Source organism: Pongo pygmaeus, chromosome 10 (assembly GCF_028885625.2).
Source record: "Pongo pygmaeus isolate AG05252 chromosome 10, NHGRI_mPonPyg2-v2.0_pri, whole genome shotgun sequence".
Classification (NCBI taxonomy): Eukaryota; Metazoa; Chordata; class Mammalia; order Primates; family Hominidae; genus Pongo; species Pongo pygmaeus.
In genome coordinates, this window is record NC_072383.2 from 48587904 (window position 1) to 48608543 (window position 20640).

A 20640-nucleotide genomic window follows, 5' to 3' on the forward strand; every position below is an offset into this window, starting at 1 on the left:
GTGCTGCTGGGAGAAACAGTCTCTGCTGATACAGATATTGAATGAATAACAAAGGCAGAAGAGAAAAATCAAGTATGGAGTTTGAGGTTGGCCCATGTAAACTACAGAATAAAGCAAAAACCAGTTATTTTAAAATAAAATAAAATATAAATAATCATAGTGATGGATTATAAGCCACTGAATAAAATAGGAATGCAAGAGTCCAAACTGATAAATGATTAAATAGAGAAGAAAGAAAAGCTATTCCTCATTAGAATGCCTACTAATAAATGGTTTTTTGTTTGTTTTTGAGATGGAGTTTCCCTCTGTCACCCAGACTGAGTGCAGTGGCGCAATCTTGGCTCATTGCAACCTCTACCTCCTGAGTTCAAGCGATTCTCCTGCCTCAGCCTCCCCGAGTAGCTGGGATTACAGGCACGCACCACCACGCCCAGCTAATTTTTTTTTTTTTTTTTTTTTTGAGATGGAGTCTCATTCTGTCACCCAGGCTGGAGTGCAGTGGCGCCATCTCAGCTCAGTGCAACCTCCGCCTCCCGGATTCATGCCATTCTCCTGCCTCAGCCTCCTGAGTAGCTGGGACTATAGGCGCTTGCCACCACGCCCAGCTAATTTTTTTTGTATTTTTAGTAGAGACGAGGTTTCACCATGTTAGCCCGGCTGGTCTTGAACTCTTGACTTCAGGTGATCCACCTGTGTTGGCTTCCCAAAGTGATGGGATTACAGACATGAGCCACCGCACCCGGCCATAAGTTTTTTTTTAAGGTGATATATTTAGAAAAACCACCATTTAGCAAACCACCATTTAGCAAACTAAAATTAATGGATTCAAGCAAGGATCATCAACAGACACTGAAATTAATGGGTAAAAGTCTGACAAATAACAGGGTATTTGTATAATATTAAAGTACCTATTCAGAAACTACTTATTAATTAAAAGGGAGAAAAAAAGTAACCACAGTGGAGAACCAGGCAGACACTACGTTAATCCACATGATCAAAGCAGTGGTGTGCTAGAGCCCACACCTACCAGCCCAGGAAAGGGACATTTCCCAACCCTGTGTTCCGTGATGACAGACTCTATTTAGAAATTGGGCGTGGGGGAATATATGGGGCAATGGCAAATGCCACAGAACAGGGCAATATCTCCCCCTCCAGAGCCAGGAGTCAGGTACTAAGACTCAATAGTCACAGAGGGAAGTCAGGAGCTCCCTTGTGAAGGCAGACTTAAGCAAATGCATCTTCTTCCAAAGCCTTCATGTTTTTCTTAATGTTGGCTTCGAAAGCCTAGTTTGTGGCCCAGGCTGCTACTGGTGAGTTTCTAGCAGGGTGCTGGAAATCTTGGCCAATACCAGCCGACCACTCCCCCAGCCCCATTGGGCGTGTTTCTGGGCTTTCCCATTATCAGTTAGTTGAAAATTGCACATCATTGTGTCCTGGCCTTACAACAAACACCTGTTCTGATCTACAGCCTCTTGCTGAAGGAACAACAGGAGACAGACAGCAGGTGGCGGGGTGTGCCACAGGTATTGTGCTTCTTATGCTTATGTTTTCTGATGAAGTCTCATTCATAGGATGAAGCCGCTGTATTTGAATTCTGGGGTGAACACAGTAAGTTGCACAGGGAACAGACTCAGGTGCTGCTAAATCTGTTGTGAATATAATTGCTTTTGCAAGTTTCTTCATTCATCCTATGTAGACAAGCCAGGCTAGACAAGGAATCCATTGTCTAGCATAGCAATTGGTACACAGTAGGTGCTTGGTAAATATCTGAATGATTTTATAATGCCCTGCACATTCTGCAGAGTTGGAGTGCTCATTCTCCCGATACCTGTAAATCTGGAAGTATTTTTGCCTATGTTGGCACTGCCATACTTCTTTAAAATGATACTTTAAAAAGAAAATGTGTTCTTCAAATATAGTGCTTGTGGAAGAAGTCCCGAGGTTCCCAGTGATCTCAAATGCTGAGCAGTGGAAAGGAGACTGAATAACAGCATTATGATCTGTGTTTTTACTCTGTATTCATGAAATCTGATTATCATTTCCTCTCTCTATGTATTTTTTTCTTATCCCCTTCCCCTGCAAAATGAAAAAATTCTGTAGTGAAAAGTGTGAAGAAAAGACAATTGTTTCAGTTGAGCAGATAGGCTTATCAAACAAATGAAAACAAAAAAAACACATAATCAAGAGTATGACGGGAGAGGAAAAACAAATTATTTTTAATGATTCACGGCAACCACATTTATATCCTATTGTTACTAGAGAAAAAAATGTCTTCAGATAACCAGTGGTCAGCAGATGAGGATGAAGGCCAATTATCCCGACTAATCAGGAAATCTAGAGACTCCCCCTTTGTCCCTATAGGTAAGTACAAGCCTTGACTGGATGCGGAAAACTGTAATAACACAATGATGCCTTACCCAGTGCCTTTGAGGATTGAAATGTTTCTTATAATTGAATTTTTTCAGATAATTGAAGCTAACCTCCTCTAAGCATGTGTTGAACTTTCAGAATAGTTCCTAGTACACGGTAAGCCCCCAGTAAATGTTAGCTGTTATTTGAGGCATCAAATTTTATTCTATTCTATCCATTTTGTTAGAAGTCTACCTAAAATTATTAGTTCCTAGCCAGTCAAATGGAACAGATTGAATGAATATTAACATTTCAGCCATAACTCAGGACCATCAACAGCAGCATCAGTTTATTATATTTAAAGCCTATTAGGGACTATTGAGATGCATATGTCTCTTTGTCTTGTAAGTAATCTAAACTTTAAGTTCTTACATCTTCTGTTTATAGATTTTTCTGTTTCTTTCTTACTATTGGGCACATTAAAAACTTCTGCTTCTAGGCCAGGTACGGTGGCTCATGCCTGTAATCCCAGCGCTTTGGGAGGCCGAGGTGGGAAGATTGCTTGAGCTCAGGAGGTGCAGGTTGCAGTGAGCCAAGATCACACCACTGCACTTCAGCCTGGGTGACGTAGTGGACCCTGTCTCAAAAACAAACAAACAAAAAACCAAAAACTTCTGCATCTAATGTTTTTAATGCTCTGTGGCACCAGAAGCTAGATACCCAAGCTTGAAAGAACTGTGGGTCAATTCACAGGAAAGCTCTGAGTAAAAGCCTGGACCTATCTGAACACTTGTGAGCATGAACTTTGGAGTGGTCATTTTGGCTGCTCAGTGGCCCTCTGTGCTGGCTTCCTGGTGTGCTCCAGATATTGAGTTTTATGGCAAAATAAATTCTGGACTAAAGAAGTGATACTATAATTAGACTGGGCACAGTGGCTCACTCCTATAATCCCAGCACTTTGAGAGGCCGAGGCAGGTGGATCACTTGAGGTCAGGAATTCAAGACCAGCCTGGCCAACATGGTGAAACCCCATCTCTACTAAAAATACAAAAAATTGGCTGGGCATTGTGGCACACACCTGTAATCCCAGCTACTCAGGAGGCTGAGGCACCAGAATCACTTGAACCCGGGAGGCGGAGGTTGGGTGCAGAGCAAGACTCCATCTCAAAAAATAAAAAAGAGAGATACTATAATTAGATCACCTAATAATCTGGACCCTTAGCCTCTTTATCCTTTCCCCACACGTATTTAGTATGTTTACATTTTCAACAAGTATTATGTGTATGTGGACTTAAAAAAACCCCACAAAACCTAAGCACCAATATTATGTTTTAAAGTCTGAGCTTTCTCTTTCTTCTCCATGGATGTATACTGCAGCCATGCCTGTTTCCTTGTGTTCATTTTTTCTGGAAACTATTAAAATAATTTACTTAAATCAGACTGACATAAGTTTGCAAAAATATTAATTCCATAAAAACTTCTAAATAGGTATGTCAGATGTTCCCACTAAGTGTTACTGTGACTCTAGCAACTTCCTAAATATCATTATTCACATATCAAGAAAGAATCAAATTTTACTTTACAGTAATATTCTGTTTAGAAGTTTTATTTAAGACTTGTAATAGCACCCATAAGAAATGGAAGCAAATAATTTAATAGTGAATTATCTTCCTTAGCATTTTTAACTAAAAAAAATTTAAAAACTCAATGCTACTTGAACAGATCACTATAATGAACAGAGATTAATTAATAAACAGAGACAAAGAGACATATGCACCACTGTGCCTGTTGTATATTAAATTATTTTTCCAGAGACATTTAGGGTGATTAAAGTGGAAAGATAAAAGTGTTTCCAGCTAAATTCAATTATAAACAAACTAGAGACACTATATGGAAAACAGTAAAGGTTCTGATTTTAATCTCTAAAAGAAACAAAACCAATTTAAGTAAGAACAGAACTTTCATTTGATTAAGGGAAGACAGATAAGTTTTTGCTAAAAAATAAATAATGATAAAATTTGGTAGGCTGGGCACAGTGGCTCATGCCTGTAATCCCAACACTTTGGCAGGCCAAGGTGGGTGGATCACTTGAAATCGGGAGTTTGAGACCAGCCTGGCTGATGTGGTGAAACCCTGTCTCTACTAAAAATACAAAAATTAGCTGGGCGTGGTGGCAGGCACCTGTAGTCCCAGCTCTTTGGGAGGCTGAGGTGGGAGAATCACTTGAACTCAGGAAGTGGAGGTTGCAGTGAGCCAAGATTGTGCCACTGCACTCCAGCCTGGGCAACAGAGCGAGACTCCATCTTAGAAAAAAAAAACTGGATATATATCATTGAATAATTTGTTTAGCTATTGTCATTTTAACAATATCTACTATGTATTTTCCTGCTACAGGATGGAGGGTCCTATGCAGGTAATTTACAAAACATTTTTTATTGGTTATCTTAAGCAACTTCCATCATTATAAATACATTTACACTGTTCAAAATCATCTTACAATCACTGTTAAGGTCTCTGCATGCATTACATCTATTTAAAGTATGTGTTGACAGATTATTTGGCTTTGCTTGTTTCACTTAACAGCTCATATGTGCATTTCTGTGTATTAATACTCCCTATTCTTATTTATTTTTATAGCAATGGCAGTTTTTCTTCTGTTTGGGTTATTTAGGTTTTCCTCAAACATAGTGTAGCCCTGAACATCTTTGTGTCATTTTCTTGATTTTTCTTTTGGTTATTTCCTTGGAGTACGTTCCCAGAAGTAGAATTTCCAGAGCAGGAATCATGTGCAGTTTAATATCATTTGTTATATATTTCCAGAGTTCTTTCTAGAAGGATTTGGCCAAACTTACAGAGCTTTCAGGGTTTTACCTGTTTCCTCATGTGTCTACCATCATCATTTTGTTATTTTTTTTGCTGTTTTTATGTCTGTAGCACGTTAGTCATTTTTATTTATTGTGGATCAGCCTATAAAATATACATGTAAATATAATGATTTACTGATTCTTATTTCCATTTATTAAATGGATCATGAAAGAATAAATATATCCTTACCCACCCATAGACACACATATGCCAACATAGTTATTCCAAACATGCTATCCACATAAAAATTACTTGCATTTTTTTTTTTTTTTTTTTTAAAGACAGTTTCCCTCTGTCGCCCAGGCTGGAGCACAATGGCACAATCCTGGCTCACTACAACCTCCACCCCCTGGGCTCAAGCGATTCTCGTGCTTCAGCTTCCTGAGTAAGCATGCGCCACCACACCTGGCTAATTTTTGTATTTTTAGTAGAGACAGGGTTTTACCATGTTGACCAGGCTGGTCTCAAACTCCTGACCTCAAGTGATCCACCAGTCTCAGCCTCCCAAAGTGCTGGGATTACAGGAATGAGCCACCATGCCCAGCCTGCATTTCTTCTTTTAATCGACCGTTACATTTAGATTAAAATTTGCATTTCTATATACTAACAAGAAGCATCTGGAAACTGAAACTAAAAACATAATACCAATCAGACGTGGTGGCTCATGCCTATAATCCCAGCATTTTGAGAGGCTGAGGTGGGCAGACCACATGAGGTCAGGAGTTCGAGACCAGCCTGGCCAACATGGCAAAACCCCGTGTCTACTAAAAATACAAAAATTAGCCAGGCATGGTGGCACGCACCTGTAATCCCAGCTACTCAAGAGGCTGAGACAGGAGAATCGCTTGAACCCTGGAGGTGGGGGTTGCAGTGAGCCGAGATCATGCCACTGCACTCCAGCCTGGGCAACAGAGTGAGACCCTGTCTGAAGAAAAAAAAAAAAAAATAGAGAGACTACTGTATTCATGAATTGGAGGGGTGTGTGTGTGTGTGTGTGTGTGTAGTAGAGGCAGGGTTTTACCATTTTGGGCCGGCTGGTCCCGAACTTCTGACCTCAAGTGATATGCCTGCCTTGGCCTCCCAAAGTGCTGGCATTACAGGCATGAGCTACCATGCCTGATCCTGTGTTCCTGAATTGGAAGGCACTGTATATTGGTAAAGATGTCAATTCTCCCCAAGTTTATCTACAGGCTTAATGTAATTCCTGTCCAAACCCCAGCAAGGTTTTTGGTAGACATAGACAAACTTATTCTAAATCTTATATGGAAAGTCACAAGTCCTAGAAAAGCTAAAATAATCTTTTTTTTTTTTTTTTTTTTTGAGACGGAGTCTTGCTCTGTTGCCCAGGCTGGAGTGCAGTGGCACTATCTTGGCTCACTGCAAGCTCCGCCTCCTGGGTTCATGCCATTCTCCTGTCTCAGCCTCCCGAGTAGCTGGGACTACAGGCGCCCACCACTACACCCGGCTAATTTTTTGTATTTTTAGTAGAGACGGGGTTTCTCCGTGTTAGCCAGGATGGTCTTCATCTCCTGACCTCGTGATCCGCCCGCCTCGGCCTCCCAAAGTGCTGGGATTACAGGCGTGAGCCACCGCGCCCGGCCTAAAATAATCTTTTTTAAAAAAAGATAAAAGTGGAATCACTCTGGCTGATATTAAGGCTTACTATATTGCTACAGTAATCAACACGGTGTGGTACTGATGGAAGGTCAGATGCATAGATTAATGGGAAAGAATAGAGAACCCAAAAAATAGGCTGGGCACAGTGGCTTACGCCTGTAATCCCAGCACTTCGGGAGGCTGTGGTGGGTGGATCACCTGGGGCCAGGAGTTCAAAGCCAGCCTGGCCAACATAGCGAGACATCATCTCTACTAAAAATACAAAAGTTGGCCAGGTGTGGTGGTGCATGCCTGTAATCCCAGCTACTAGGGAGGCTGAGGCACGAGAATCACTTGAACCCGGGAGGCAGAGGTTGCAGTGAGCTGAGATCGTACCACTGCACTCCAGCCTGGGTGACAGAGCAAGACTCCGTCTCAAAAGAAAAACAAACAAAAAAAAGACGCACATTTTACTGTGCAAATGTTTTCTTACTGTGCATTTTGTCCTTGTCATATTCTATTACGTCTACCATATCCTCTTTTTTATTTTTTTCTTGAGACGGAGTTTTGCTCTTGTTGCGCAGGCGAGAGTGCAATGGTGCAATCTCAGCTCACTGCAACTTCTGCCTCCCGGGTTCAAGCGATTCTCCTGCCTCAGCCTCCTGAGTAGCTGGGATTACAGGCATGCGCCACCACGCCTGGCTAATTTTGTATTTTTAGTAGAGACAGGGGTTTCTCCATGTTGGTCAGGCTGGTCTCAAACTCCTGACCTCAAGTGATCCACCCGCCTCAACCTCCCAAAATGCTGGAATTACAGGCATAAGCCACCACACCTGGCCCAGTATCTGTTATCTGGCTATTTTTGTTTTGTCATGGATTAAGTTTTCAGTGTTTTAAATCTTTTTCTAGAATCTTTCCTATTTAGTTGATAAGTTCTTTGTTTCAGAGCCAGTTACATAGAATCTTCGTTGTCACAGCAGTATATTCACCCCTTGACATTTGTAGGAAATACAGAAATATTTGTATGGGCTTCTGAACTTTTCTAGAATCACAGTTCTTGCCAGAGTTATGCTTCTCATGCATATATTCATACCTTTTCATCTCTCACTAAAGTTTATTGTTTCACTTTATACAGAAGAACAAATTTTTTCTCACTCTACTGGGTTTACTCCTTATTTGGTAACAGGAAGAGAAGAATAAAGCCAAACACTCAAAAGCTGTGGGCACTGAGATGTTGGGTTAGTTCACTTACTGGCTAAGTGACTTGCCACAGATAATAACCTTGTAGCATGCACAGTTTGAAATCATTCCTCAGGAAATTACAAATGACTAGACAAGTCACTACACTATATGGTTCTAATTTTTCTGGGAAGAGTCAAAACTGCAAATACTGGACTCAAGAATATTAAGGACTCATTTTAAAGTCTGGTAGATCAAATCCAGCTTGGTTCTTTGAAAAATGTTCTTTGCTGGAGTCTTTCCCGCTTATCTTTCAGGTTCTTATCCTGTAGACATTCTTTCATTTAACTCTCTAAGCACTTGAAAATTCTTGCCTGCTGTGTATTTAACCCATACATTTTTTTTTTCTAGAGACAGGGTCTCACTCTGTCACCCAGGCTGTAGTGCAGTGGTGCAATCATAGCTCACTGAAGCCCTGAACTCCTAGGCTCAAGGGATCCTCCTGCCTCAGCCTCCTGAGTAGCTGGGACTACAGACGTGTATCACCATGTGTGGCTTATTTTTTATTTTTTGTAGAGATGGGGTCTTGCTATGTTGCCCAGGCTGTTTTCAAACTCCTGGTCTCACACAATGCTCCTGCCTCAGCCTTCCAAATAACCCATACTTTTAAAATTCACAGGTATAGCAGGCTTTGTGACTGTGGTGTCCTGTGGTCTTTACAAGCTAAAGTACAGAAGAGATCAGAAAATGTCAATTCATCTTATTCACATGAGAGTTGCTGCCCAAGGATTTGTTGTCGGAGCTGTGACTCTAGGTAACCTGCTTAATTTGTATCTTATGTTCAGCTGTCTTTGAGAGTACATTTATTTATTTTATTTACTCATAGTAGAAGATGAATATTGGGTCACAATGATGTAATGAGAGAGGGGGAGGAAAGACTGATCTTCCCTTAGTTGAGGTTGTGGCCCAGTTGTGCGCTTAATTTTTTATGATTGCAGCTGACAAAAACCGACAAAACCTGTGGTAGAAAACTAGCGCAATGGGCTGTTCTTCTCTTTAGTGAAGGGAGTGGTGAATAGTTCCTGTCCTATAACTCAAGAGCAGCAGTTATGGATAGACCACAGCCTGTATTGTGGCTGTGATGCCCATCTCATGGCTAAGAGCAGCGGTCGTACTTCCCAGCCTATCTGAACAGCAAATGTAGTTATTAGTTTAGGAAGAAGACGTCTTTAGTGTCGACAGATCTCATCTGCCTTCTTCTTTCCTTCCAAGTTTCAGCAGTAGGCAAATATTTTTTTATTAGTCCATAAATTAAGCAAGACCTACCAGTCAAATCCAAAGAAAAGGTATAAAATTGTCTTCATTAATTCAGGTTATACCCACAGCTAAATCAGATAGTTCTAACAAGAAGTCCATTTTAGGACCTAAATTAATCTAAATTTGTTTGGTCTACATTAATGAGAACAGGTCACAACATTCTTAAGTCCCCTTCATGATGTGCAGAGTGGAGTCATCCTGCGTAGGTTGGAGATTATAGAATGATGGGCGTGGGGCTTGCAAGGAAAGTTATGTGGTAATAATCTTATTACTGTGAGCTGTAATGTGCTCCAAATACAGGAAGCCTTACTACAAAGTTACAGTCCTCATTTTCATCATTCAGCAAGCATTTATTGAATGCCTGCTATGTGCCAGACACTGTTTAGAAATATGACCCAGTCCCTACCCTTAAACAGTTTAGTCTCCTTAGGAAGACAGACCAAGAAAGAAAGAAGACAATATAAAGTTATAGATGCCTTGACAGAAATAGCACAGGCTGGCTGGGCACAGTGGCTTACACCTGTGATCCCACCACTTTGGGAGGCCGAGGCGGGCAGATCAACTGAGGTAAGGAGTTCGATACCAGCCTGGCCAACATGGCAAAACCCCATCTCTACTAAAAAATACACACACACACACACACACACACACACACACACACAAAACAGCTGGGTGTGGTGGCACATGCCTGTAATCCCAGCTACTTGGGGGAGGCTGCGGCGGGAGAATCGCTTGAATCTGGGAGATGGAGGTTGCAGTGAGCCGAGATCATGCCATTGCACTCCAGCCTGGGCAATAAGAGTGAAACTCCATCTAAGAAAAAGCCAGGTGCGGTAGCTCATGCCTGTAATCCCAGCACTTTGGGAGGCCAACGCAGGAGGATCACTTAAGGTCAGGAGTTCAAGACCAGCCTGGCCAATGTGGTGAAACCCCATCTCTACTAAAAATACAAAAATTAGCCAGGTATGGTGGCATGCGCCTGCAGTCACAGCTACTTGGGAGGCTGAGGCAGGAGAATTGCTTGAACCTGGGAGGCAGAGGTTGCAGTGAGTCGAAATCACGCCACTGCACTCCAGCCTGGGCATCAGAGCAAGACTACATCTCAAAAAAAGAAAAAAAATATTTTTGTGCTATGGAAGCACAAACACAAGGGAGTGGTATTTAACTAGATGTAAACCATGTACTGAGCCAAGAATAAGGAGGAATTAACTAAGCAGAGAAGGACCTCAGGATTCTAGGCAGAGGAAAAAACAAAGGCACAGAAGCATGGCATGTAAGTGGAACTCTACATAGCTTGGTAGGTGAATCAGTGTTTAATGAGAAAAGCAAAACTACTAGTAGTAATGTTTAATGAGGGGTTTATTACAGGTATTTGAACTTACATAATTATGAGGCTCTTGCTTATGAATCTGGAGCTGGGGCCTGAAGTGAGCAGGAAAAGGAATTAGAAAAGAAAGGAAAGTAGGCCAGGCATGGTGGCTCACACCTGTAATCCCAGCACTTTGGGAGGCCGAGGCAGGGGTATCACTTGAGGTCAGGAGTTTGAGACAAGCCTGCCCAACATGGTGAAACCCCATCTCTACTTAAAATACAAAAATCAGCTGGGAGTAGTGGCGCATGCCTGTAATCCCAGCTACTCAGGAGGCTGAAGCAGGAGAATTGCTTGAACCTGGGAAGCAGAGGCTGCAGTGAACCAAGACCACACCACTGCACTCCAGCCTGGGTGAAAGGGCAAGACTCCATCTCAAAAAAAAAGTAAAGTAGAAGCAAGGAAAATCCAGAACCTGCAAAGATGAGCTAGAAAAATACACAGGGCAGACTGGAACCCTTGTGGGTTTTCAGCCATCTCCAAGCCTCCACATTCACTGATGGAGGTGAAATATAGAAAATGCCAATGCCTTTCATCCTGGAGCTAAACATGGAGCTGGCAAAGGGGTCAGAGAAGGTGAAGGAGAAAATTCAGCAGGAGCCATGGTGGCTGTGCTCATGATTGCTGAACCCTGCCAATAAAGTGAGCCAGCAGAGAAGCAAAACTGTACTGCAACAGTGTCTTCCAGACATAAGAAGAATTCGACTGCTGCATCATTTCCACCTTCTAAATCTCATGCAGGATGTCTCTTTTGCACTAACCCTGGTAATAAAAGGAAAGGAATTCTGGAAAATGCAGTTACAGGCTACTTCAACTGACATAATACGAGCCTACCACTGTCCAGCCCTTGTCAACTTGACATCCATATATACCTCTATTAATTACTCTTAACTTCCAAATAAAGACAGTGTCAAAATCAGCCACCCCTTGTATATCCAAAAGCATGCTAGTTCTCTCCCAAAAGAGGATACAGAATCCCTTCATACATCTTTGGATGATGATGATTCCTCTTTGAGCTGAATCATATTCCCCTTTGATATCCTATGACTTAAATCCTGAGATATAAGGTTGAATCCTATTAACACTTCTTATGTTAGATGATAGGTAAATGGAAGTGGGGAGTCGAAAAAAATTTGGCTAATCTATACATAAATGCATTCATATCAAAATAAGGAAGAAACACTCCTAAATATCACAGTCTGTTTCTGCAGCTGGTCAGATGGCTATAGCTAGTATTATATCTATATTCATCCACTACACATTTCATATCCCCTTTGCTTTCAGTAAGTACCTTGGCTACTCATGGTTATTTGACTGGTGGGGTGACCCAAACCTTCATTCCTTCATGCCTAACCTGGATTATTAGGCATCCTGCCTGTGTTGGATTTAGTTTTCCATTGTCTTTAATCACAGGACATGGGAGTACCAAGAAGTGCCCGAAAAGATATAATGCATTCCAATTTCCCCTTGATATTCAGAACAAATTAATATAATGAACTAAAGCAATGTCCTGTATAATGAAGAGATGATCAAGGTCCCAGCAGACTAGATTATGACATAGGGCTGGAGAGTTCACACAGCCCTGAGATTAGGCAGTGAAAGCATACTGTGGGCCCTGCGAGGTGAAAGCAAATGCTTCTGATTATCTTTAGTAAAAGATATACAGAAAAAAGCACTCAACCAGATTAACAGCTGCATACCAAAAAGCAAATGTTATGTTGATTTGCTCCAGCAGCAAAACCACATCTGGATAGTAGAGTGACCACCTGATTAAGTTTATAGGAATAGTATCATTCGCCAAGATCCATCTGTCTTCTGCCAAACAGGCAAATTAAATGGGGATGTTTTAGGAATCACCACTCTGCTATCTTTTTTCAAAATCTTTTTGTAGAGACAGAGTCTCACTATGTTGCCCAAGTTCAAACTCCCGACCTCAAGCAATCCTGCCTTGGCCTCCCAAAGTGTTGGGATTACAGGCATGACCCACTGCATCTAGCCACTCTGACATCTCTGAAGTCCTTGATGATGGCACTAATCTCTACAGTCCCTCTAGGAATAGAGTAATGCTTTTGTTTTACATTTGTGGGTTTTTTTGTTTTTGTTTTTTGAGACAGGGTCTTGCTCTGTCACCCAAGTTGGAGTGTAGTGGCATGATCATGGCTCACTACAGCCCCAAACTGCTGGGTTCAAGCAGTCCACCCACCTCAGCCTCTTGAGTAGCTGGGACTACACTTGTGCACCGCCATGCCTGGCTAATTTTTAATTTTTTTTTTTTTGTAGAGGTAAAGTCTTGCTACGTTACCCAGGCTGATCTTCACCTGGTGGGCTCAAGCAATCCTCCCACCTCAGCCTCCCAAAGTCTGGGATTACAGATGTCAGCCACCGGTTTACTATTTTTCCTTCCACTTGGTATTTCCTACTATAATAGCCCTTACTTTGCAGGTCAGGGGACCAGTGTAAGAATTCTGACAGTTGATGAGTTTGTCTATTCCAATTACACATTCCAGAACTGAGGAATAACAGAGAGTGGGTTCAGTGACCCACCAGGCTTGACTATGGAACAGACCCACAGCAAAACTCCATTAACCACCTGACCTCCATAAACCCCTACTTTGACTGGTAGGCTACACTAATTCTACCAAAGTATGGATTAGTGTCAATTTAGAACCAGGATTCAAAAATCCCCCATAAATGTGATTCTTTTCCCTTCCTTGGTGAACAGGTACCCTGGTAAATGAGCACAGGTCCCCTTTGGGGAAGGCTAGAAGGAAGACTTATATATATTTTTGTCTGTCGAACAGGGTCTTTCCTTAAGGGGATCTGGCTCCCTCTTCATTCAAAGGATTTCTGGGCCTGTGAAAATGACTCAATTCTAGGAATTGGTCAAGGAGCCCTGGCTCTTTATTGTGGTGATTCAAGTTACACTTTTGTTCACCAAACCTAGAGCTTTTCTGCTTCTGCCCATAAGTTTCAGTTCTAGAGATACCATAATCAGTTAGCCAATGCCAAAGATCTCTGTGGCTTACTTAGACTATTCCGATGACCACTTAGGCCTTGCTGCCCATCACAACAATCATGCTTTCCTTGTCTTTGTCAGTCAAATGCTACCACTTGACCCCCATAGCCTCAGGATCCCGTCATCCCCATAGAATTTAGGGAGCCCAGCAGTTCGCACTGTCATTTCTGGCATACAGAGAACAGTCACCACAGGACTCTTGCCAGGGCTACCCTGACAAATGTCTTTCTCACAATCTTAGTTTAGGGAGTGGGTAAGCAGGATAAATTTACTCTAACATACCAATCTCCCTAATCCTTTGGATACCTACCTCTGTGGCAGTTTCTGAACCTCAGCACTACTGACATTTTGGGCTGGATTATTCTTTGTTGTGAAGGATTGTCCCATGCATTGCAAGATGCTTAGCAGCATCCCTGGTCTCCACCCACGAGATGCCAGTAGAATTTCCTCTCACCTCCACACCCTCAGTTGTGACAACCAAAAACATCTCCAGACACTACCATATTTCCCTGGGGAACAAAACTTCCCCTGGTTGAGAACCATTACTCTACCAAGAAAGTTCTGGCATTTCAATTTCATTTAGTGGAGATTACCTTTTAGTCCAAGTTTCAGTCATTCTCAGACAGGATGGAAGGACTGCTTCTATTGGCAAAGGAGTCTCACTAAAATATAAGTGTTCAAAGACCCATTTCATTTACGTCTGCCACATCTTCCCAATTTTCAGTGTCCCATTCCTTCTAAAGCAATGGTTTAACTTTAACATAAGTGACTTTGTGAGGTTGGGGATTGAATTTGTATTGTGATGAGCCACTCACAGGATTCGGGAGGCCAAGGTGGGTAGATCACTTGAGGTCAGGAGTTCGAGACCAGCCTGGCCAACATGGTGAAACCCCATCTCTGCTAAAAATCCAAAAATTAGGCAGGCGTGGTGGCATGTGCCTGTAATCCCAGCTACTCAGGAGGCTGAGGCAGAATCACTTGAACCCAGGAGGCAGAGGTTGCAGTAAGCCAAGATCACACCACTGCACTTCAGCTTGGGTGATAGAGTGAGACTCAGTCTCAAAAAAAAAAAAAAAAAGAAAGAGAAATAGGGTCTTGCTCTGTCATCCAGGCTGGAGTGCAGTGGTGCGATCATGGCTCACTGCAGCCTCAAACTCCTGGGCTCAAGATATCCTCCTGCCTCTTCTGGGCTTAAGAGATCCTCCTGCCTGCCTCATTCCCACATAGCTGGGACTACAGGTATGCATCATCGTGTCTGGCTAATTTTAAAATTTTTTTGTAGAGGTGGGATCTCCCTATGTTGCCCAGGCAAGTCTCAAATTCCTGGGCTCAAATGGTCCACTTGCCTCAGCCTCTCAAAGTGCTGGGATTATGGGCATAAGCTACCGGGCCTGGCCTTTATTTTTTGTAGAAATGAGGGTCTCACTTCATTGCCCAAGCTGGTCTCGAACTCCTGACCTCAAGCGAACTCCCACCTCAGCTTCCCAAAGTGCTGGGATGACAGGCATAAGCCACCATGCCTGGCCTAATGGGTGATAATTTAAGAAGCTATTTTGCTACTACATGCCATGGACTGTTAGCATCCTCTTTATAACTGAAAACATGGCCATTAATGCCTTTAAATCTAAACAGATCAGAGAACCAATTCCGAATAACCCAGAACCACTTCAGAGAAACTATCATGCTGGTTCTGTTCCTCTGGAAGCACTTCTAATTCCAAACTGTATTAGTCAAGATTCAGACAAGCAAAACTACCAGTAGTGATATATAAAAAGCGATTTAGGCTGGGTGTATTGGGAGTCCGAAGCAAGAGAATCACTTGAGCCCAGGAGTTTGAGACCAGTCTGGGCAACATGGCGAATACTCTGTCTCTACAAAAAATTAAAAAGTTAGCCAGGGAAGCTGCATGCACCTGTGGACCCAGCTACTCGGGAGGCTGACATAAGAGGATGGCTTGAGCCCAGGAGGTCGAGGCTGCAGTGAGCCTTGCTCATGCCACTGCACTCCAGCCTTGGCCACAGAGCGAGGCATTGTCTCAAATAATAATAAGAAGAAGAAGGAGGAGGAGGAGGAGGAAAAAGGGGAGGAGGAGGAGAATGAGGAGGAGGAGAAGAAGGGATTTATTACAGAGATATGACCTTAAAACATTTTTGGAGTTGGCTAAACAGTTTATGCGAAGCTGTTGCTTATGTTTCTAATACTGGGGACTGAAGTCAGTAAGGCAGCAGTTGGGAAGGAAAGATAAACTGGAATCTGCAAGGATGAGCTAGAACCCAAAAAGACAGATGAGAACTTGAGTCAGACTCACTGCCTCCCAACTTACCGTAATCTCCACTCCAGTTCCACCCTTTTTTTTTTTTTTTTTTTTTTTTTTTTGGGAGACAGGGTCTTGCTCTGTCATCCGGGCTGGAGTGCAGTGGCGTGATCACGGTTCACAGCAACTTCGAACTCCTAGGCTCAAGTGATCCTCCCACCTCAGCTTCCCTAGTAGCTGGGACTACAGGTGTGTGCCACCATGCCCAGCTAATTTTTGTTTGTTTTGAGATGGAGTCTCCCTCTGTCGCCCAGGCTGGAGTGCAATCTTAGCTCACTGCAACCTCCGCCTCCCAGGTTCAAGCAATTCTCCTCACTTAGCCTCCCAAGTAGCTGGGATTACAGGCACCCGCCACCACACCTGGCTAATTTTTGTATTTTTAGTAGAGATGGGGTTTCGCCATGTTGGCCAGGCTGGTCTCAAACTCCTGACCTCAAGTGATCCACCCACCTTGGCCTCCCAAAGTGCTGGGATTACAGGCATGAGCCACCGCGCCTGGCCCTAATTTTTTTATTTTTTTGTAGAAATGGGTCTCGCTATTTTGACTAGGCTGGTCTCTAACTCCTGGCCTCAAGTGATCCTCCTCCCTTGGCCTTCCAAAGTGGTGGGATTACAGGCATGAGCCCCCACCACACACCTGCATTTATATTGTTTATAAATAAATGCACAGTTTAGCTGGGCATGATGGCTCACGCCTATAATCCTAGCACTTTGGGAGGCCGAGGCGGGTGGATCACCTGAGGTCAGGAGTTCGAGACCAGCCTGGCCAACATGGTAAAACCCCATCTCTACTAAAAATACAAAATTAGCTGGGTGTGGTGGCGCATGCCTATAGTCCCAGCTACTAGGGAGGCTGAGACAGGAGAATTGCTTGAATCTGGGAGGCGGAGGCTGCAGTGAGCCAGATCGCCCCACTGCACTCCAGCCTGGGCAAGACAGAGAGACTCCATCTCAAAAAAATGAAATAAGTAAATAAATAAATCCACATTTTGAGAGGCACGCTCAAAATATTTACTTAGGTAAATCTGGAAAGTTTGGAGACCACCTACCTGTGCCATGTAGAAATCTCATATGTAAGGCCAGGCACAGTGGCTCATGCCTGTAATCCCAGCACTTTGGGAGGCCAAGGCAGGCAGACCACCTGAGGTCAGGAGTTCAAGACCGGCCTGGCCAACATTGCGAAACCCTGTCTGTACTAAAAATACAAAAATTAGCTGGGCATGGTGGTGGGTGCCTATAATCCCAGCTACTCGGGAGGTGGAGGCAGGAGAATCGCTTGAACCTGGGAAGCAGAGGTTGCAGTGAGCTAAGATCATGCCATTGTACCACTCCAGCCTGGGTGACAAGAGCGAGACTCTGTCTCAAAAAAAAAAAAAAAAAAAGTCATATGTACAATAATGAATATATGGGTTTCACACTCAGAAGAGGGATCTAATTTCAAGATCTGATGCCTTGATAACTGAGACAGGTATGGGCTGGTGGTGGTGGTATGTGAGTTGTAGTTTAAATCTGTGACTCCCTAACTTGCTTTTGGATGTGAACATTTGCTGACATCCTTGGAACTCACTAAAGCAGCTCCCCTCTTCCTTACCCTATTCCTCCTGGCTACTTCCCCCTTTCTGCAAGCCCTAGGACTCTGTGGAAGCCATATATATCATCCATCTAAACTCACAGGCCATTCACCCACTAGATCATAAATCCCTAGAAGCAGGAATTAGATCCACTCACCATTTGTTTTCCTTGGGATACTGAGCACAAGTAGAGACTGAATAAATGCTAATTGAGATGACTACTATTTTTATCTTCACATCTGGTCAAATTCGCCCACTTTCCTAACATTTCACCAATATTTTGGTGGCACTATAACATTATAAATTTAAGTTGATATTGATTTGAAAGGGCTCCTAGAGTTTTGTTTTTTGTTTTTTTCTAGAGTTACTTGTATGATCCAAACCAAAAACTAATAAGAAGGAGGGCCTTTGTTTCTGTTTAAATTGTGGGCTAGTTTCATAAAAATACAACAAGTGGAAGAAATTCAGTGTTTTGTTTCCCATGGATACTCAATTGATATACATCCTTCTTTTTCTAGGTGTTCTCTATTCTATGTATAAGGATTACATTAGACCACGATTCTTCAGTGAGTCCAAAAAATGAAGCTTATATGCTGGAAGCAAGAAAGACAAGAAGCTTCTGAAAACTATTTATTATGAAGAGTAAAGTTTCAATATGTAGCAAATTTTACTTCACAAGTGTCACAGAATGCTCACAGCCTTTGTATTTCAGTCTCAATGTTTTAAGAAGTTGATTTCCAGATCAACAATCATAAACAGTCAACTCAAAATATCCCGTGTTGATGTCTTTCAGAACCTAGGGCATGATTTTCTGACTTAATTTTTTCAAATTTTGTAGTTAGTGGCAGAAAATAATCTGCAACTAATCTGTCAAACTAATGATAATCTGCCAAACCAATCTGAAAAATTAATAATTATATAATGGTTACAGAAGACTTCTCTTTTCTTTCTTTCTTTTTTTTTTTTGAGATGGAGTCTTACTCTGTTGCCCAGGCTGGAGAGCAGTGGTATAATCTTGGCTCACCGCAACCTCTGCCTCTCAGGTTCAAGTGATTCTCCTGACTCAGCCTCCCGAGTAGCTGGCATTACAAGCACCCACCACCACACCCAGCTAATTTTTGTATTTTTAGTAGAGATGGGGTTTTACCATGTTGGTCAGGCTGGTCTCGAACTCCTGACCTCAGGTGATTCACCCACCTTGGCCTCCCAAAGTGCTGGGATTACAGGCGTGAGCCACTGCGCCCAGCCACAGACTTTTCTATATCCATGTTAAATGTGAGACCTTATCCATGACTTAATTCTCCCCAAATAGGGCAAAGTAATTACAGTTTCATAAACTCCTTTTTAGAATGGGTAATAATTACATCAGAGGAGAATGGTCATGTTGTTATATAAAGTTGGTTCACCACTTTACATCTCATTCTTATACAGAAACTTGACTATTTTACCGCAAACACATGTTTAACATTTAATTATTTGTTTATTCATTTTTAGACTTTAAAGTAGTTCTAGGAATACAAAGGTAAACTGCAAACAAATTTCTTTTTCCTGAGATGGCAAAAAGGATTTAATCCAGAAGTGCTACTGGTAATGTGGTACGACACTGTAGAAAACACAAGAAACCAAAGCAGATGTTAAAGGTTAAGTATACCGGTGGCCTTGAACTCCTCTCTAACTGCCCTCAGGGTCTAAAAAATTAACTAGGCTTCGCTGAAGACATAACTGCCTTGACTTAAGCTTCATCCCAAAGACTCCAAGCCTAGGAGAGAAAAAAATAGTCACTGAAATAAAATCAAGAATATATGCAATGTAAGATGATTTCTGGTGGGTACTTCCTTTTCCTCAGTGTTTCCTGTAATGGAGGTTTACACTGACAAAAAGGTGAAGTCCAGCATTTGGGGACAAGAAAGATGTAAGAATATATGAAAATATGTCTGCATTCTGGATATTAACCTACTGTTCTGTGTATTATATACATTTTTCCCCATTGGGACAGATAATTATTTTAAAAGTTGTCAACTGTATCTATCATGAAGCTCTTCTAGTGCTACCAACAAGTACATATGTTGGTCAACACTGTTCTCTTTGGAAAATAGGCAAGGAAAGAATCCAACTGCTTTATTCCATTACAGTAAATATTCCAGCAGCTGGATCTAGTATGTTCCATTAAGGTCAGGAAAACTGAGGACAGCTGGCATGGAAATAAGTCATCCTTTCATGTTGGTTGTGCAATGAAAAGTATTTCTAACCAGGCTACTGTAAATATTCTACCTTCTCAGTATGTACTCAGCACTAAAAATAGATTAAGGGTTTAATTAGAAACTAGCTTTTCTTACAAAACCCAATAAGTTCCACAATTTTGTAATCTTAATCTGAGAAAGCTAAAGTAATATATTTGTTGCTTGAAAAAAGCAATGCAAAGTATTCATTTGTTAAGAGTATCCATGCATGAGAATCTACAAACTATGTTTAAATTAAAATGTAAAATCATTTCCCGGAACCAGAACAGGAGCACTTAGAAGGAAAGTGGTCACAATCGAATCACTCGGTCTTACTGGTAGCCACTGCCATGTTCTGGGGTGGTTCCAAGATGGCCGAATAGGAACAGCTCCAGTCTACAGCTCCCAGCATGAGCGACGCCAAAGACGGGTGATTTCTCCATTTCCAACTGAGGTACCAGGTTCATCTCACTGGGGATTGTTGGACAGTGGATGCACGACAGTGGGTGCAGCGCACCGAGCGTGAGCCGAAGCAGGGCGAGGCATTGCCTCACCCGGGAACCGCAAGGGGTCAGGGAATTCCCTTTCCTAGCCAAGGGAGGGGGGACAAACGGCACCTGGAAAATCGGGTCACTCCGACCCTAATACTGCACTTTTCCGACAGTCTTAGCAAACAGCACACCAGGAGATTACATCCCGCGCCTGGCTCAGAGGGTCCTACGCCCACGGAGCCTCGCTGATTGCTAGCACAGCAGTCTGAGATCAAACTGCAACGTGGCAGCGAGGCTGGGGGAGGGGCGCCCGCCATTGCTGAGGGTTGAGTAGGTAAACAAAGCGGCTGTGAA

The 20640-nt window shown here is 42.5% G+C and overlaps 1 protein-coding gene across 1 annotated transcript; it reads left to right on the forward strand.

Annotated features, from left to right (window-relative positions):
• Positions 1–1341: 1341 nt before the first annotated feature.
• On the forward strand, positions 1342–18666 carry HIGD1C (HIG1 hypoxia inducible domain family member 1C). Its single transcript, XM_054442834.2, has 4 exons — positions 1342–1523; positions 2260–2361; positions 8669–8803; positions 18095–18666. Exons 2-4 carry the CDS (start codon positions 2268–2270, stop codon positions 18157–18159), a joined length of 294 nt encoding a protein of 97 aa, XP_054298809.1. The 5' UTR covers positions 1342–1523; positions 2260–2267; the 3' UTR covers positions 18160–18666.
• The last annotated feature ends 1974 nt before the right edge of the window (positions 18667–20640 follow it).